The 20136-nt window shown below is 43.6% G+C and overlaps 1 protein-coding gene across 5 annotated transcripts in view; it reads right to left on the bottom strand.

Annotated features, from left to right (window-relative positions):
* Nucleotides 1-20136, bottom strand: part of IKZF2 (IKAROS family zinc finger 2) — a 78190-nt gene that overhangs the window by 4767 nt on the left and 53287 nt on the right. For 2 of the 5 annotated variants that reach the window (XM_066575623.1, XM_066575624.1), the window contains exons 5-7: nt 11484-11651; nt 2527-2664; nt 752-895 (exon numbers count right to left, since the gene is read on the bottom strand). In XM_066575623.1, coding sequence (XP_066431720.1) covers nt 752-895; nt 2527-2664; nt 11484-11651 — 450 coding nt within the window. Of the gene's footprint in view, nt 1-751; nt 896-2526; nt 2665-11483; nt 11652-13956; nt 14056-20136 lie in introns of all 5 variants that reach the window. The other 3 variants (XM_066575625.1, XM_066575626.1, XM_066575622.1) reach the window with 2 other exon arrangements.

The raw sequence follows: 20136 nt of genomic DNA, 5'->3' as shown, positions 1-20136 counted from the left end.
AACTTTCATTTTGTCAGTATGGTCAGTCAAGAACTAGGTCTCGATTTTATCAATAGCTTAGAAGATAATTCAGGCTGCGAGTTCTGTTGTCAATTTTGTAAAAAAAAACATGGCAGCTGCAACAGAATAGAAAAGTAGCAATATAAGTGTAAGTAAAAGAAACGAATTGCCAAAAACTTTGGTTATTCCATAAGTTTTGATCTATTAATACATGGTTCTGTTTGGGGTGGGATTTCCCTTTAGGAGGATGTAACTAAGTGATGTCATGAGCAGAAAGAGTGATCCAACTTCTCAGTTCTACAATCAGAAGCCACAAAGGAAAAAAAAAGCTAAAAAGAAAGGTCATCAGTAGAGATGAGCGAGTATACTCGCTAAAGGCAATTGCTCGAGCGAGCATTGCCTTTAGCGAGTACCTGCCCGCTCGAGAATGAAGGTTCGGGTGCCGGCGGCGGGCAGGGAGCTGCAGGGGAGAGCGGGGCGGAACGGAGGGGAGATCTCTCTCTCCCTCTCCCCCCGCTCCCTCCTGCTGACAGCCGCTACTCACCGCTCCCCCGCGCCGGCACCCGAACCTTCAGTCTCGAGCAGGCAGGTACTCGCTAAAGGCAATGCTCGCTCGAGCAATTGCCTTTAGCGAGTATACTCGCTCATCCCTAGTCATCAGCTCTATTGGTAAAGTATTGATTGGTGCAGCTGGATACAGAAAGCCATCATATGTACATTACAGACTAAGTAAAAGAAAGCAGATGCTTACCCACAAACTTCTGTGGGGTGGAGCTCTTACGCTTCCCCATGGTGCTGGCAAGTCTCTCTATAACAGCTGGTCTTTCAAAGGGCATCAGAGACAAGTTGTTTTCCATCAGGATCTCTGGATTCTTACACTCCTCCATAGGAGATTCTACATGGAACCAAAATGTCACATCAGAATCACTAGCCAGCACACAAGACACCACTATCGATCAACAAAGCTACTACCTGTTTAAACGAGACCTCTCACAACCATTAGTAAAATGGACAACAGTGTCCAATCGTTGGCTGCTAGAACTCTGCGTATAGGAGCTGATGGAGTGGGTAGGTCAGGACCGTTAAGACTTTAAAGTAGCAGACAAAAACTTTTTCACATTTTTAACATTTAAATTAAACTGCACAAAAGTATACGCAGCAGCTAAAACACTTCTATTAACCCTTTCCAATCCACTGTTGGACGTGTAAAGACATTATGATTTAAGGCTGTACAGCTCCGATGTTGGAAGACGCCCGTTGGGGTTCTCTTACTGTATATTGCCAGCCTCTCTGCTGTCAGAGCCTATCCAATGTGTCACCTCATGCAGTACTGGCTTTAGCCAGCAGAGAGCACCGTTGTATAAAAGCAGAAAAAGAGTAAGCCCCCTAGGAAAACCAGGATACAAATTGGATTGGAAAGGGTTAAATGTACCTCATATACGGCAAGAATACTGAACCATTACATTATTTCCTCTGGGAAGATGGAAGGCCTGTTAAAAGGTCTGATATTGACTTGCAGGAATGCTGCCTTCTAATAGGTGATGCTGTGGAGGCATTGTGCCATTTGCATATTTCCCAGGGGGCATGCATGGCCTTAGAAGTCTCCTCACACCTACCAGGTGCTCTCCCTAAGGAGAAAGGATACCACATCTGAGCCATCACTTCACCTGTCATGCAATCCATGGCATATACTATTAAGGTTCTTATTTGCCAGCAGAAGTATTTAGAAGGTAGATGATGGCATATTTCCTTGTAGCCTCAATGTAGCCTATAAACAGGCTACAAACTGTAGCCTGTGGCTTGCAGGCAACAGACTCAAAGGCATGGAATCTGAGAGCCCCACAGCAGCCCTTATGTAGATTTGCTGTGCTCAAGTCCAATACACAATCTCCAATCCAAAATGCATATTTTAATTTGTTAGATTATGGTATAATAGGGCACATCCAGTGATTGCAGGGATTCCGCTTTCCTGCTTGCAGAATGGAGCAGAATTAAGAAACTATGAGCAAAGAAGTGAACAGAGCCTTAAAGTTGTTCTGTAGTTTGTCAATGTTGTGGTCCTGTAATTTTTTTATTTTTGCAATTTGGTCCATAAGCTGAAGGAATCCTGTTTGTATGGCCAATCTATGGATGCATTGTGTAGCATTTGCATTGGTTGGCTATATAAACGTGTGTAAGCAATACATATCACCTCCACCAAGCTACAGTCCCCGATATTTATTCTCGGGGCCCAAATCGGCATATACTGGATTTTGACCATATGTTGGGCTTTTTTTTTTACATGAGTACAATATATATATATGTATGAAGGCTATTGAAGCACTTGCGCCGCGTAGTCCCTTGTGACATATCGGGCTGAGCTGCAAGACCAGACACAGCCTATAAACAGGAATGGTGCTGGTTTTGGAAAAATATGCAGACCCTTTTCCTTAATATTAGACCCCTTTGTGCCTAATTTTGTGTCCCAGAGTATAAGAGACCGAAGACATATCACAAACAAACATATATGGATGTTTGGCTACTTACCCCCGTGGGACCCTGCTCCGTGGCCTCTCTCCATCCCTACATTTTGCAGGTAATTGTGACAGCGTTCTTTATGTTCTTCCAGGGAGCTGCGCTGCTTGTAGCTTCGGCCACAGTAGTTGCACTTGTGAGGTTTGCCCACTACAAAGTGATGGGAGATCAGGTTCATTAATTCCAGGTTTAGGAAAAACAGTATTTTGCAGAAACACTTCAGCAGCACAAGCAATATCCAGCATCCGTCACCTCTAATGTTCTCTAATGTCCATGTTCTCAAACCATGACTGTGGCCATCACAAGAGGTCAGGACAGCATATCATCACTGCAGCATTGTAAAGAAGGAAATGGGGTCCACAGAATTGTAGACACAGGAGCGGTGGGGGGCCGAGGCGTACCTTGCAGCTGTTGGGCCTCAATGCAAAATCTCTAAATGGGCTCCCACCTATAATGCTTCATTTATACTACTGGCCTCCTCATATGGGGAAGAGAGGCCTTATGGAGCCTACTAAAGCTCCAGGGCTCGTGAGCTACTGCACACTCTGCACCTATTTTAGTTATACCCCTGATGGGGGTTTAAAAAGTGAATAAAGTATTTATTATCTTAACCAATAATTAGCTCACTGTCAAATTGAATTTACAGTCAGAAAACCCCCTTTAATATGTATCTGTATAGTATATGTAGCTTCAGGAACCAGCAGAATGCTTAAAGAGTTATATATATATAAATATAAATATATATATGCATGCTGATATATTATGATTAGAGATGAGCGAACGTACTCGGTAAGGCCGATTTCGCAATCGAGCACTGCGATTTTTGAGTACTTCACTACTCGGGTGAAAAGATTTGGGGGTTGCCGGGGGGCGGGGCATGGTGTAGCGGGGGGTAGCAGCGCGGAACAGGGGGGAGCTCTCTCTCACTCCCTCTCCCCCCCACTCCCCTCTGCAACCCCCCGCTCACCCACGGCGCCCCCCCGAATCTTTTCACCCGAGTAGTGAAGTACTCGAAAATCACGGTGCTCGATTGCGAAATCGGCCTTACCGAGTACGTTCGCTCATCTCTAGTTATGATTACTTCAACCCACGGCTGTTTTGATAATACAGAAAGGCATCTGGGATAGTTAAGATTAGAGATGAGCGAGTATACTCGCTAAAGGCAATTGCTCGAGCGAGCATTGCCTTTAGCGAGTATCTCCCCCGCTCGAGACTGAAGGTTCGGGTGCCGGCGCGGGGGAGCCGTGAGTAGCGGCTGTCAGCAGTAGGGAGCAGGGGGAGAGAGAGCTCCCCTCCGTTCCGCCCCGCTCTCCCCCACAGCTCCGTGCCTGCTGCCGGCACCCGAACCTGCAGTCTCGAGCGGGGGAGATACTCGCTAAAGGCAATGCTCGCTCGAGCTATTGCCTTTAGCGAGTATACTCGCTCATCTATAGTTAAGATCTCATCTGACAACTACCGGCTATTTTATGATATCCTAGGCCAGTTTCACATAAGTTTATTTCAGCCATAGAAATCCACCAGTAAAACCGACGTGTGTCCAGGCCTGAAAGTGGTATCCTGGCCCAAACTCCGCACATAAGAATCTATGATGCTTAGAGTTTTTGTCAGGAGACCCGAGGGTAGGCTGGGACATAAGTCTGTATTACAGATGCTGAAATACATCACTAATACACTTATGTTTAAGACGGGACTAGATGTCTTGATAGAGCGCTATGATATTACAGGATATAGACATTAGGTCACCAGCGGGTTGTTGATCCGGGTCTTGGAGTCATCAAGTAGGAACTTTCAAACGTTGATCCAGGGTTATTCTGACTGCCATTATGGAGTCGGGAAGGATTTTTTCCCCCACATGGGCTTCCTCTGCATCAACATCAAGGGGTGTAAACAGGCTGAACTAGATGGACATTGTCTCCCTTCAGCCTAACATACTATGTTACTGAGAGCTTCATAAAAGGGATCTATCACCATTTTAATGCTGACCTCTATGGGGAAAGCATATGGTAGTGACAAACACCCTGATTACAGCGATATGTCTGTTTTATGTGTCTGTGTAGTACTATTTGAGAAACTGACCCTTTACTAATAGTGGCACTCACAAAGAGCTGGGAGGAAGTAGTCTGTGATATTTATGAATTGTATGGCTAGCACTGCTCACCCCTGCCTTCCATTAGCTGATTGACAGCATACTCCCATGCACAGTAATATGCAGAAGGCCATCGATCAGTGGCCGGAGGGTAGGGGTAGACAGAATAATGGCTGCTAAATAGAGAGGGAGCCAACAAAGAAAAATACTTGATGTGGCTCTGTGTAAATGTGATATGAACTACCACAGAGGCCACCATGTTATACTGGGTAGTGATCTCATTAAAAAGATAAAAATTCTATTGGAAAAATGGGACACAGAGCCAGATGGATTTCTGGGGGCTTCCGGTATGTATCATTACATAGTACAACAAATCTTTAATAAATCTTAAGAAGGGCAAGGATTCTGTTCAAAAATAATAGTTCCAATAAAGAAAAGGATAAGCTTCATTAATAGAGATGAGCAGGCATACTCGCTAAGGTAAACTACTCGAGCGAGTAGTGCCTTATGCGAGTACCTGCCCGCTCGTCTCTAAAGATTCGGGTGCCGGCGGGGGGTGGGGAGCGGCGGAGGAGAGCGGGAAGGAACGGTGGAGGGGGGGGGGGGGGGGGAGATCTCTCGCTCACCCTCTCCCCCCCCACTCCTCCCTGCTCACTCCCGCACCCAAATCTTTAGAGATGAGCGGGCGGGTACTCGCTCGAGTAGTTTGCCTTAGCGAGTACTCTCGCTCATCTCTATTTGTTAACAGATCAGCTTTCCATAAGTAAATGAACTACAAATCCCAGCTGTAAAAGAAGGTTTGGGGCAGAAAGTGCTGCATTACAAGTATGGCTCAAACAGTCCCCGTACTATTGAGGATCACATACTGACTATGGTATCTGCTTAAGACAACGGATACTCCAGAGTGCCGAGTATTAGGGGTGCACCGGGTGCCTTACACATCTGAATTAGAGGGCAGGTTACAAGAGAACCATGGTGAAATGTGTCATGAGATTGCAGGGTGTGGAATCCCCGGCTCACTCCAGGAATGTTGCTGGACAAACACTCCCTCTCAGACAAGATTTTTTTCCTCTCCGTTGGGTTTTAATCCCTCAGGGATGTTGCTCAAACACAGCTATTACCTCCTTTTCAGTGGGTGAAAGGCCTGCGAGATTTGACAATAATATGAAAAGTGAATATTTGATAACATTCTCCTTGTAAGTGTCTTATGTAGCGTTAGAGTGGAGAACAGGTAGAAGACGCTTCTCCATTACAGAGCAGACAGGCTGCATCCAGAGGACTAGATAGATTGTAGTAGAAGAGCTACAATGTTGTAAAACAACAATATAATGCAATACTAAACCAAAATGTCAAGTTATCTGGGACTACACCTGGCGGTTTTACCTTAATTTGTGAACATTGAAGCAAACAACAATAAGTGGATACAGCCTTAAAGGGAACTCGTCATGTCAAACACGCAGTCCTATGTGTCGGGGCGGCATGTGATAGAGCAGGAGCAGCTGAGCCAACTGATATACAGTTTTAAGGGAGAGGATTCAGTACCACTTCTAATGTATTCATTAAAATCTCTGGTCTAACCCCATTGCACGGATGAAACGTTCACTTTTGCGATTTTCCCAGGTTGTTGTTCGTGGTGTGATCCCTCAACATTGGAGATCCCCTCCATGACAGAAGGGGTGCAAGAGCTAAACAACTTTATCCTGATGGAGGAGCTTCTGGTTGATGATGCAGATTCCCAGGAACGCTTTCTTGGGATCTAGACACCTTAGATTATGTTCAAGACCTTTGACGCTTTCCTACCCATTTTTTGACTCCCTTCTGCGCCCGCGGGTCTTGAGTGGCAGATGGGAGTTGGTGGGGATTTTGACATTATATCACATCTTGTATCACTACCCTCTGCCTGGCTCTTTGCTTCTTTTTTCCTTATCTTCTACCACCCCCCCCCCCCTTTTCTTTTTCTTCCCTGTTTTTGTGGCTGTTTTTGTCATTTTGCCAGATATCTATGTTTCTAATATTATCTATGCTGCTACCAGAACTACTCAGATATTTCCTCTTTTTGGCATGGACTTATCCTGGGTTTGTTGTTTAAGTCCTATATTTGTTTTGGTTCAGTTTCTGTTTTAGATCTGCAAACCCAAAAACTCTGTGTGCATCCTCTTATGACATTCAGTCACTCCCATGTGATATTCCACTTGACTTTACACCTAATATGCTCTATTGTGCAGCGCTTTGCTGATAACCGAGGATGCGGCTCTTGTTGTTTGTACATTTTCTTTTCTATTCTGAAACTTTTCATTTCCAAAAACTACTGATTACACATAAATCTCTGGGCATTTTGGGTTTAGGAGTCCAGTGGGCGGTCCTCTCAGTGACTAACGACTAGTTCTCTGTGTGTGCATACATAAAAAACTGCTGCTCAAAGTTAGGAGTGTTCATGTGAAAAGTTCACTTTGCAGCATACAGTACGTTCCTCTCATCTATCGTCTCCCGTCATGGACAGGATCTGGAGTCTAGGGGTGTGCATACACAAGAGTTTGGCCACAATGCAGCCGAATAATTGTCTGTGAAACAATTTTAGCATCAACATGGCAGACAAATAAGGCAGAGCAGTCTGGGTGGGCATGCCGGACTGTCTCTGCTATCAGTCTGTTCATTCTCAAAGTCTGCCCCTCTCACCTCCTCAGACACATGTGAGACTTGGCATGGCTACATGAGCGCCATGTGATAGTCAGACGGCGCATGCACAGATGAAGTGTCCCTTTTGTAGGCAGATTCATGTTGCTCATCTGCGCATGCTCAATCTGACAACAGCATGGCACTCACTGAAGACTTGACAGCGCTATGTGTTTTGGAGGAGGTGAGAAGGGTAGACTTTGGGGATGAGCAGGCTGTTGGCAGAGACGTTCTGAATGACAGGTTTCCTTTAATCTGTCCCCCTAGCATAATTCAATGCTGTGGTCATGCATCATGAGATGGATGTGAAACTAAAAGTAAACTTTACTCTAAAGATCGTGCAGAATAAGCATCAGACAAGAGGCTACACGTCATGAAAGTGACTGGAATACACAGAGGAGACATCCAGAGTCTGACAGGCAATCAGGTAAGGGGCACAAAAATGTATATAGTAAATCTATCTAGTTGCAAGATTGGTTTAAATTTATTCCATAGTCTTATTATTAAAATATTAGTTGTCTATAATCCCTTTTTTCCTCCTTTCATCCATCCCTCTAGAGTTGAGCGAACGTACTCTTCCGAGCTTGATGCTTGTTCGAGTATTAGCATACACGATGGTGCTCGCTACTCAAGCGAGCATCACGCCGTGTTCGACCCCGCCCCACCGCTGACGTGTCAGATTTGACGACACTGCGCACGTAAACGGTAGTTTGTGGCTGGCTTGGCGAGAGCGAGAGCAAGAGAGAGAGAGAGCGAGAGCGAGAACGAACACAGGGAAAAAAAAAGCTCGGCAACCGGCGGGTCCCATACAAAAATGCTCGAGTCTCCCATTGAAGTCAATGGGGTTCGCTACTCGAATAGAGCTCTCGAATTTTACGAAAATCTAGACTCGAACAACGAGGACCCGAGCATTTTAGTGCTCGCTCATCTCTACATCTCTCACATACTATTATAGGAGGGCTACAACCTGTCACTTTAGATACATACTATTCAACTCTACCCAATTTATTTCTCCCCACCCCTTCAACTATTGTAACTGAGATGCCAGAAAATATATCCAAGCATTTGGAATCGTCAATCCTCCAGATCGTTAAGCCCCTTCGAAGGGTCTCTAATTTAAATTCAGCAAATTTCTTACTCCATAGTAAATCCCTAAATTGCATATGGAGTCTAAAAAGCTATTGTGATGGAATCCAAACTGGACACTTTTGAGTGTATAAAAAAGTTGTGACATCAGAGCCATTTTTATAAGATTTTCCCTGCCAATTATCGACAATGTGATAGGATTCCAGACCTTGACCTTATCCTCAAACTTTGGCACCAATGGAAGCAAATTGGGAGTTGTGGTATCTTCTAAGCCACAAGACTATCATCTGCTTATAGGGAGATACGTTCCTCAATTTCTCCATACTGTAATCTAACTATATTGGGGGATTGCCTTATCAAAACAGCCTTAGTCTCGATCGCCAAGGCAAAGAGAAGTGGGGTCAGGGGGCACCCTGTCTTGTTCCCCTATCTAACACCATCCAGTCAGAAATACGACCATTTACCCTCACTCTTGCCCCTGGCATTGAATACGGTAGTTTAACCTATGCCACAAATTTCTCACCGAAACTTATCTAATGAAGAACAGCCCACAAATAGTTCCACTCGACATGGTCAAAAACCTGTGTAGCATTGAAAAAAAAAAAAGCAAACTTCTCCTACAAACTCGATGATTCACTTGAAGATTCAGATATAACCTCTTTAAATTAAGAGTAGTTAAATTAATTTATTAGAGTCAGTACTAAAAGTAAATATTCCCAAGTACCTCCACCAAGAATTTTTTTAACATCAGTGGTCAACGGATGAATTAGACGATAGGAGTTAGGAAGAGACAAATCCTTTCTTGGTTTAAGAATTAAAACAATCATAGCATCTCTCGTTGATGGTGGAAGTATCATGCAATGATTCATGAAGCACAGTCAGTAAATGTGGCAGAAGCATATCTTGGTATCACTTAAAAAATTAATTTGGTAGACCACTCAACTCAGGTGTCTTTTCATTAGGAAGTGCTGCAACTGCATAACTCATTCAATGTCAAAAGGAGCCTCTAATATGTCTGTCTGACCATCAGTCAAAGTTGGCAATTGCACCTGAGCCAAATAGTCATAAAGATCTTCCCAATCCACACTTCATTTAGAAGCACACAGGTTATTAAAATAGAAAATAATATCTTCAAAATGTCATCCTCTGCTATAGCAAAAGAATGATCAGACCTTCTCAATAGAGGATGTCTATAGACCTCTATGTGTCCATCTTCAGTTTCCGAGAGCAGTTGACAAACAACTAAGACAGCTCAAGTACAGTGCTCAAGTAACGCTGCAGGTCCCTCAGTTTAGCGATCAGCAGGGGTCTCAGTACCTGGACCCCGAATGCTCAAAACTTTTCACATGGCATTCTGACGTGTCAAAAGTTTGTAAAAAAAAAACCTCAAAATGAACACATTGGGCTAGGGATTCTCCAAACTCCACTGATCATGCTGTAAATGCTTTTGTTTTCAGCCAACCACAGCCGAGATATTCCAACAGGATAGATCACGTTTCTGGCAGACTATTGTCTGCCATCATGAATGATAATTTGCCTTTATAGTTCAAATGATAGTCAATTGAAATGGTCAAAATTGGCTATTTCAGACAACTTATCTGGTGTGAATGGGCACCCTAAGGGTGCCATTACATGAACGCTCCAAATAAGCAAATAGGTGCAGCAGCACTCCACTGGAATGCACCATTAGGTGACGAAGACTCCAGAAGGAGTTGAAACGCTGCTCTGCCCTTTATGGATCAATAAAGAAATACTATCTGGGCTCACTGGTTGTGCTGCTCAATTCACTTTCTATTTGGTTAACATGAACACTATCGGCAGCCGCTAGCGCATGCATTTTCCCAACAATTGCTGTGCTGCACCTGCAAGTGCAGCCCAGCAATTAGCACTATTACACATTGTTAATGCGTGTATAATAGCAACAATTGCCAGACTGTACCTCTATAGGTGCAGCCCAAAATTATCAGGGAAACGCAAGCGCTAAAGTTTGTGTTATAGCAGCCTGAGAGCTAGAATTAATGAGCTGTAGAGCAACATTCTGGAGATTCCATCATCCAGCATGTATCAATATCACATGATGGCTAAAACAAACTCACATTTCCAACAACATTTATTAACATATCCATAGTGAGTACTGTACTCATTCTCCAGGGTCATCCGTCAGTATCATCTTCCATATATTGATAATTAGTCAAACAAATCAATACATTTGGTTTTTAAATTTGACTAAACATTTGTTCTCCTGTGAGATAAGATGTTTCCAGATACCTCTGCCATTGCTTATATCCCTCATCTGTAACATGGAAGACTGTTGGAAGAGGTAGCGGGCTCATATATATGGTTATCCCAAGGCTTTCAGACATTATCAAACAGTAAGAGGTGATTCGTCTAAAATGGATTCACAACTAGCGCAGACGAGACTTTGGTGTCTTAATGGTTGCCTCTGACCAGACCCCCCTGACCCCCCTGTAGCATCTCCACTCATCAATACTAAAACCTTTAAACATCAGATAACATTAAATGCAAAAAGTGTACAATAATAGACAAGAATGTACTTCTAATGCTTGAACACCAGGGGTGAAGAACATCTGGTATCATGTCACACTGGCCGTAATAGAGGTGGTTATATTATTTTTCTCTACTAAGACATTGTGTAACGTCAGGGATAACCTGACACACTCATTATCATTTAAAACCCCTGAAACAACACCTTCTATGGAAGACTTCAAATTTGCTGCTGAGCTTCCTTGATGAGTAATGAGCATGGAAAGCAGTTACACCACAATGCACTGGAAAACCCAGTCACAATAACTTGCTTCCAGTCATCACAACACCCCCACCTTCTAACAAAGCCTAAAACTACAGGGGCATAAAATTGTGGTGGCAAGGGTGGGGATCGTAAGAAAGCAAAAGATTGGTAAGAGATCTAGAATTCTAGAAGTGAGATTACTTCTGATCAGCCATGTATTGGTTTTCACAGGATCCCTTGCTGCAACAGCTACCAAAAAGTATTAAAAACTAATATAACTTCTAACTTCCAATTAAAGTCATATAGAAGCTTTCACATTATCATCTTGCATAGGTAGGGGGGTATCCCATCATAATCAGAAAAGGAAAAGCTTACCCGAGTGCGTCCTAAGGTGGCCTGTGAGCGCATCTCTCCGTCGGCAGGCATAGCTACAGAATGGACACTTAAAGGGTTTTTCACCAGAGTGCAGCTTAATGTGGCGCAATAGGTTGCCCTTTTGAGTAAAAGATGCTCCACATTGGTTGCAGTGAAATGGGCGTTCTCCTAGACAGAGACAAAATTAATGCCAATGTAATAAAGCAATGAGGTCCAGGATGGATGGATGCATACAACTACTGACAGTGCGGGGAGATTTCTTCTTCGAAGCTACATATTTAGCCAATATCATGTTCAGTATAATGATGTCATGTTACTATCTATCCCATACGTCTCTCAATATATATATATATATATATATATATATATATATACATACACACACACACACACACACACACATATATACACACGCTCACAGTATATGAGTATATCAAGTGTAGGAGCAAACTGGTGACACCTTTCTGGTATACAAACCCTTTCACACACTATATACTGCACAGGTAGAAAGAGTTGAATTCGTTGTATTCCAGATAACATTGTGAAGAGGCCAAAATCTATTTTTTTTTGTAACATACAATAATTTGGCATTGGAGACCCCATGTACAAGTTCCCCCTGAGATAAATGTATTCCTCCGCAAAGTGACTACCAGCAGCTAAAGAAATGGTAAAAATGCAGTGTCTTGGAATCACATGGTGCTACAATGTCCATAAAAGAACACAATTCAAAGCAAAATGCTTAGAAGTATTTGAATCAAACACCAAGATTCGACAAGATGGTGACACGCCAACTCAGAAGCAACTGAAATAGTAGTAAAGCATGCAACAGTATTGCAAAAGGAGTGCTGGGTGGTTTATGCATGTTTGCTGACAGCCCATTCAAATCTATGACTTGTGTAATACCTAATTGTGCCTGTGGAGGCGGTGCAAGAAATAGAGCACTGTAAAGTTCAGTGATCAGTTTACAGCTGATCAATGGGTTCCCAAGCAGGGAGATACTCTGAATAGCTTATAGTCATGGGACTATTTTTAAAGGGGACTGTCCAAAGCAGACAATGCATTGAGTGAAATAAACATCTAGTATGCATAATAACACCCAGTCTTAGGAACGTACGCAGTCCTGTTTAATTTCAATTTCATTTACAGAATAGGCTACATTATTCAAGTTTATGCGTATATGGAAATTGGATAGAAATTGGATATAGGCCAAGCAAGTTAAACTACTTGTACTTGAGCAGTGAGGTATCTGCGCCACACTGGCCCTAAATACTGCCCATTTATATGTCTATATATTCAAATATATTACATGTAATGGCTGAAAAGAGATGGGATAGATAAATATATACTTGTATTTACCATTTTGTGCTACAGTGCATTGTTGGATGTCCATTTCTAAGAGTATAAAAGAGTAACATTTCCACTCTTTATTGAATCTGATGCATGAAAGACTCTTATAGGCTCATAAACAATAACAGAAACCTATTATATAGTGGAGAACAAAACCAAAAACGATGAACTTACGTTCAGAGCAAAGCCTGAGCTAAGGAGCATATGACACAGGGATCTCTAAATCCCCGTATTATGTACTGCCCTCTTACCGCCTGGACGAGCGCTGTTTTAGGTGAAGTTACATATTGAGGAGACCAATTTGCTCCCTAAGAGGGAATAATGTAATAAGCGGTTACCGAAGGCCTCATTCCCATCATGCTTCAATTTCCATTCTGGGTTTCCATCTGGATCATCAAAAGCAGCATCAAGATGGAACCGCAGGCCAATAGGGTCTCCATTTCACTAGTTTTCCATAGCAGGCACTATTTTCTAACATCTTTTTAACCCTTTCCAATCCACTGCCTGACGTCTTAAGACATTATGATTTAAGGCTGTACAGCTCCGATGTTGGAAGACGTCCGTCGGGGTTCTCATACTGTATATTGCCAGCCTCTCTGCTGTCTGAGCCTATCCAACGTGCCACCTCATGCAGTACTGGCTTTAGCCAGCCTATAGCGCTGTTGTATAACAGCAGAAAAAGAGTAAGACCCCTAGGAAAACCAGGATACAAATTGGATTGGAAAGGGTTAAAGGGTCTTTCACGCTAATGACTATTATGGCATGTCCACTGGATAGACTATACAAAAGAGTGACTACACAACCACAGCCGCTTCTATGTTGGGAATCCACATTCTTGGGTTTGGCATGGGTTTCAGTAGTGTATCTTTAGAAGACCATCCACTGGATATGTTATTGCTATGACCGACTGTTTAAGGCAACCTGTATTCTGCCGTAATGTGCACTGCAACACTGTGGACTCTCCATTTACAGAATGCAGACTGCCATAAACAGCTCTTATAGGTTGATGCCTATGCCTAGAGGATAGTGAGAGAATTAATGGAACTTCTTCTGCTTAAAAATGATTAGGGTAATAACGTTGTATTTTGGGAATTCTCATCATAATGAGCCACTTGCAAACTCCTACCTCTTAACACGTTGCTTTGTCTTTTTCCAACTTCTGGTGGCCTCTCTTTCTCCCCATCTGACAAAGACTTTCTGTATTGTTGACCACGCCATCTATGTACTGTTACAAGAATAAGTAAGTGAACCATTTGAAAATCACTGGATGTCTGCATTGATTCAATAAAATATGGTCTGATTGTGTTGATCCAAGCCAAAATTATAGACAATATTACTAACACCACACAAACAGGTGTATCGTTTACGTCTTATTGAGCCCACTGAGTAAAGCACAGAGAAAAAAGTAAGGGTATGTACCGACGTTGCAGTAACCACAATGAGGCTGCAACCCTGTCCACCTGCAGCAGCCAACAGTTGTACAATGTTGATGATGATCGTGATCATGCTGCCACAGGTGGGCAGAGTAGCAGACACATGGCAATCACCACAATATTGCCCTGTAGTATACTTATCCTCTGTGTTAATGACTTCTCCACAAGTTAACTGGCAAAAGTGTTTCAATTAAAGATATGAGAATGTCAACATGTGTTTCACAGGTGCTTTGCCTATTAAAAATAGGCACACAAAGCCTGGTTACTGACAAATCTGTTCCTCTTAAGGCCCTCTGTCCATGGCCGTGACAGATTACTACTAGCAATTTACCGCCGCGGAGGAGGAGGGGGAGCACTGACAGGTCTCTGCAGTTAGCCTATCTAACAGATAGGCTCACCGCGGAGAATGCCATGATTTAAATACCGCGAGCTGAGAATCGCTATGATTCTCCACTTGCGGACGTCAGCGCTGCACTTTCCATAGTAATCCTATGGAGAGCTTTACAGAGCGTGATCCGTGGGCGATTTATCACCTGCGGATCATCACCCGTGGACGGGCAGCCTTAATGTGAACCATACTCTAATACAAACAAGTTTCAGAAGTACTCAGAAAACGTGTTCTAGAGATGCAAACAGCTGAAAAGACTACAAAAACATTGCTAAACACCACGGTTAAACAAATGTACAAATGGAGAAAATTCTGAACTGTTGCTGTTCTCCCTAGCAGAGGGTGTCCTCATAAAATCCCCTCTCGAACACAAATTCCAATCCAGAAAGAGGTGAGAATCTGCAAAAACCTCTGTTCGTGTGTCCATCATTAGACCAACAATGGAAAAAAATGCTGGTCATGAAAGGACACCACAATGGAAGCTGCTACTGTCCAGAAAGAATATCAAGGTCTGTATGAAGCTTGCCTGAAACCATCTGGATATCCCACAATGGTCCTGGAACAAATGTTCTATGGTCCGATGAAGTGAAAAAGTGATATTTTTTAGCACAGATGCACATAAATATGTTTGTAGGAAAAAGCACACTGCACGCCATCATCAAAACGTCAACCTAACTGTGAAGCCTGTTGGAGGAAGCATCATTGTTTGGGGCTGCTTTGCTGTCTTTGGGTCTAGATGCTATGATATCATTTAAGGAATAATGAATTCTAAGGTGTATCAAAACACTTTACAGAAGAACGTAAGTACAGTAGTTTATAACCTTAAACTGAAGAGATGTTGGGTGACGCAACAAAACAATGACCCAGAATGGTTGAAAAAGAAGATGAAATATGTTTTGGAATGGCCAAGAGTACTGATCTTAACCCTATTGAGATTCTGTGGCATGACCTAAAGAGGGCTATGCAAACAAGGCATCCCAGAAATATTGATGAACTGAAGCACATTGAAGGGAGAAATGGTCCAAAATTCCTCATCAACGTTGTGCAAGCCATACTTGCAGCTACAAGAAACATTTGGTATAGATGATTGCGGTTAACAGGATCTACAGGTTAATAATTTCAAGGGTTCACTTACTTATTCTCCTTGCACTGTGGATGTTTATGCAATAAACTCAATGAAAGACATGAACAGTACAGGTGTTTATGCATTATTAGTTTAATTAGATTGGGTTTGTCTATAATTCTGGCTTAGATAACAATCAGACCACATTTTATTAGCAATCAATGCAGACATCCAGGTAATTTCAAAGGGTTCACTTACATTTCCTTGCAGCTGTATGTAATACACAGAGTGTCTATGGTTACCAGTAGGTATTCTGTTCAGCACAGAGGATAACAGCAAGTAGCAGTATGATACCCTGTCAGTGCATAAGCTGGGAAGACAAGCTCTGAAGACAGGGAAAAAGGGCTGGTTAAAAAAAATAATGCAGGCATAGGTTGGTATAGGTTTGGGGGCACTGTACTACGGTTTAATACCAATACCCAGTGTAGGCTTTAACCCTTTCCAATCTAATTTGTATCCTGGTTTCTCCTAGGGGGCTCACTCTTTTTCTGATGTTATACAATGGCGCTATATGCTAGCTAAAGCCAGTACTGCATGAGGTGATACGTTGGATAGGCTCCAACAGCAGAGAGGCTGGCAATATACAGTAAGAGAACCCAGATGGACGTCTTCCAACATTGGAGCTATACAGCCCTAAATCATAATGTGTTTAGACGTCAGACAGTGGATTGGAAAGGGTTAAAGGATTGTGCCAAGATCACAAGTTATCCCCTAAACACAAGATAGGAAAAACCTTGGTGATCCGTGGGGATCTTCCTGCTGAGACCTCCGACAATCTTAAGAATAGGGTTCCGATGTGCCCCTCTGCCTGTCACTGCGAGGTCCCTTCTCTCATTGCAGTAACATAAGAAATAATGGAGCGCTGTTCAAGCATATGCAGTCGGCGCTCCATTAATTTCAATGGGGCTGCCGAAGATAGCTGAGCGCTTGCCGCATAGCTATCTCCACAGTCCCATTGAAAGTGAATGGACATAGTCCCATTGAGAGTGAATGGACCAGTGCCCCAGTCTCCTCCTCACCGTGGGGGGTGCAGTAAGCCCACAGTAAGGAGGCTGTGGGACGTGGGATCCCGGTTCTCAGGATCAGTGGGGGTCTCAGTGGTGAGACCCCCACCAATCAGCAAGTTATCCCCCTATCCTGTGGATAGGAGAGATTTGTGATCCTCGTCGAATGCCTTTAATATAATACAGTGTCTACAGCCAGAGCTTTGGTTGGAATTGCAGTGAAGGAGAAAAACAATGCACAGCCATCCTAGAACAAAAACCTTGTCATCCTGATATTTGTGCTCAATAATAGATCGTTATTATTCAAACACAAAGTTTTTTTGCTTTTAACGTGTTTGTAGAATATAAAAGGCTGTTGATTAGCTGGTGTCAGTTACTTTGACGGAGGTGGATTTTGGGTTGGCTGCTCCACTGAAGAATGCCTGAAGGATCAGAATGTAATATTACCTGAGCTATTGCAAGCACACACATGATTAGCATAACAATTTTACCAGATTTAACGCTCAATGACAGGTTATACCCAACAACTGGCACTCTGAAGTACGGCGGAGTATGGAGTGCTGTGCCCATCCCGCTAGTGGTTCATATCACTGAATGAAACCTATTTTTTAGAGCGTCTCCATCTCGAGGGCTCCGTCAGTGTAAAGTAATTTCCTTCACCTGACAAGTCAGGTAATTAAATAATAAATAACCTAAATGTTAACTGCCATTACAAGCATGTCATATAGCACTCCTGACTGAGCCGAATTACTTTTAGTAATGAAAACCAACAAGGATGATGAGTTTTACCCCAACTTTTCTAAGTGGAGAACGTGAAGCAAGAGATCTGTAATCAATTCTCAGTTTGCCAGCTTTATTTTCACTCTTGACTTCCTCAAATAACTACCTCTTCTGTCTCATGTACAGGGGTTCAATTGTCTGGAAATAAAGTAGAAGTCCTCTGATGCAATTCCCAAGTGGGTGCTGAAATGCATGACATCGTGCCAACCGGTATTACAGCCAATGGTTGGTATCACTTTACAGTTTTACATCAGTGAATCGCCACTTTATTGGTGACAATGAACCTGACGGTTGGCATCCCTGTATGAAAATTAGACACGCGACCCTAGAATACGGCATAAAATCAAGTAGTGAACAAGTATTCCATCACTCCGTTTCAGTGTTGATCCACTTAAGAATATAAAAAAAATGGAAAAAACGATCTGAGCAACTTCCCAAGACCAAGTCACCGGTTCTAGACTAGCCGAGGCCAGTCTTTCATACACTGCCAGCCTTTTGGAGTTTTCCCGTACGACGATAGTCTACAAAGAATGGAGTGATCGATAAAAAACATCTAGTGAAACGGGAAGCTGGGGACGTAAACAACTTGTCAAAAAAAGAGGTCCGAAGAGGAGGTGTGCAGTCAAGCAAAGTGCAGCCAAATACAATGCCAATGCGTCAACAACAGGTCCAAATGCACAACTTAGCCTTCCTTAGCACAAATGGGACATAACAGAAGACAGCCAGTGCAAGTACCATTGCTGTCTAAGAGAAACAGAACAGCAAGTCCCCAGCCAGCTTAAAGTGTGCCAAACTTGGATTACCAAGAAGTGGAAAAACATCACCTGGTCAGACAAATCCAGATTTCTGTGGCATCATGCTATGAAGAGCTCAGAATTTGGCGCAAGCAGCATAAATCAATGAACCGTTCCCATCAGCTGTTCAGAGCTTATCAGTACCTATAGCTACACCAACTGCAAGAAACTATCCTGCCTGCATGGACCAGCATTCCTGTAGATCTAGTGGAATCTATGCCACAACAGGTCAATGTCCAAAGCACTGCTAGATGGGTGACTCGAATAAGTGACCAATCAGTGCAGTATATCCCCAAGTAAGAACACAAATTTGAATGCTTATCTAGATAAAGGCCAACTCTCCTGTCACTTCATCTGGAATCTTGTGATGCAGAACAGACTGTAACTTCCATCATAACCACTGGGTGTACATACAGATACATATGGCATAGGCATCTCCCAACAGAGTAGCGTGGAATCATGATTTTTATTCTCAAAGCTGGTCAACTAATGTCCCACATATATGTCAAGCCAGGGGGAGAGGGAGAGGGAGAGAGGGAGAGGGGGGGAGGAGGGGGGAGAAAGAGGGGAGGGGGAGAGGAGGGGGGAGAGAGGAGGGGGAGAGAAGGGGGGAGAGAGGGAGGGAGAGAGAGGAGGGGGAGAGAGAAGGGAGAGAGAGAAGGGGGAGAGAGGGGGGAGAGAAGGGGGAGAGAGGGGGGAGAGAGGGGGAGAGAGGGGGGAGAGAGGGGGGAGAGAGGGGGGGGGGAGAGAGGGAGGAAGAGAGAGAGAGGAAGAGAGAGAGAGGGGGGAGAGAGATAGAGAGGGGAGGAAGAGAGATAGAGAGGGGAGGAAGAGAGATAGAGAGGGGAGGAAGAGAGATAGAGAGGGGAGGAAGAGAGATAGAGAGGGGAGGAAGAGAGATAGAGAGGGGAGGAAGAGAGATAGAGAGGGGAGGAAGAGAGATAGAGAGGGGAGGAAGAGAGATAGAGAGGGGAGGAAGAGAGATAGAGAGGGGAGGAAGAGAGATAGAGAGGGGAGGAAGAGAGATAGAGAGGGGGAAGAGAGATAGAGAGGGGGAAGAGAGATAGAGAGGGGGAAGAAAGATAGAGAGGGGAGGAAGAGAGATAGAGAGGGGGAAGAGAGATAGAGAGGGGGAAGAGAGATAGAGAGGGGGAAGAGAGATAGATAGAGGTGAAGAGAGATAGATAGAGGTGAAGAGAGATAGAGAGGGGGAAGAGAGATAGAGAGGGGGAAGAGAGATAGAGAGGGGGAAGAGAGATAGAGAGGGGGAAGAGAGATAGAGAGGGGGAAGAGAGATAGAGAGGGGGAAGAGAGATAGAGAGGGGGAAGAGAGAGGGGAGGGAGAGAGAGAGGGGGTGGGAGGGAGAGAGGGGGGGCGGGAGGGAGAGAGGGGGGGCGGGAGAGAGAGAGGGGGAGAGGGAAAGAGAGAGGGGGAGAGGGAAAGAGAGAGGGGGAGAGGGAAAGAGGGAGAGAGACAGAGAGAGAGGAAAGAAAAGGAAAGCAAGAAAAGAAAAGGAAGGGAAGGAAGGAAGCATCTTTACACTTTATGGGTACCTGCACATGGGCATATTAGCTACAATTCTCTAATCCTCTAAAGGTTACTTCCAGCAGGAGAAAACAGCATGACAAATGGTCAAATACGTCCAAATGGGTCAATGAGCATTACAATAAATTTGGTATAATCTAATAAACTGCGCTGTCAATAGGTCTAAATGCTAAATCCTTTGTTATATGGTGGAACAGGAAAGGTATAACATAAAAGAGGAGCCATTAAATGAAAAATG

This window comes from Eleutherodactylus coqui, chromosome 8 (genome assembly GCF_035609145.1).
Source record: "Eleutherodactylus coqui strain aEleCoq1 chromosome 8, aEleCoq1.hap1, whole genome shotgun sequence".
In the NCBI taxonomy this organism is placed as follows: domain Eukaryota; kingdom Metazoa; phylum Chordata; class Amphibia; order Anura; family Eleutherodactylidae; genus Eleutherodactylus; species Eleutherodactylus coqui.
Note: the sequence above shows the minus strand (reverse complement) of the source record. Positions and strands in the feature narration are given on the sequence as shown.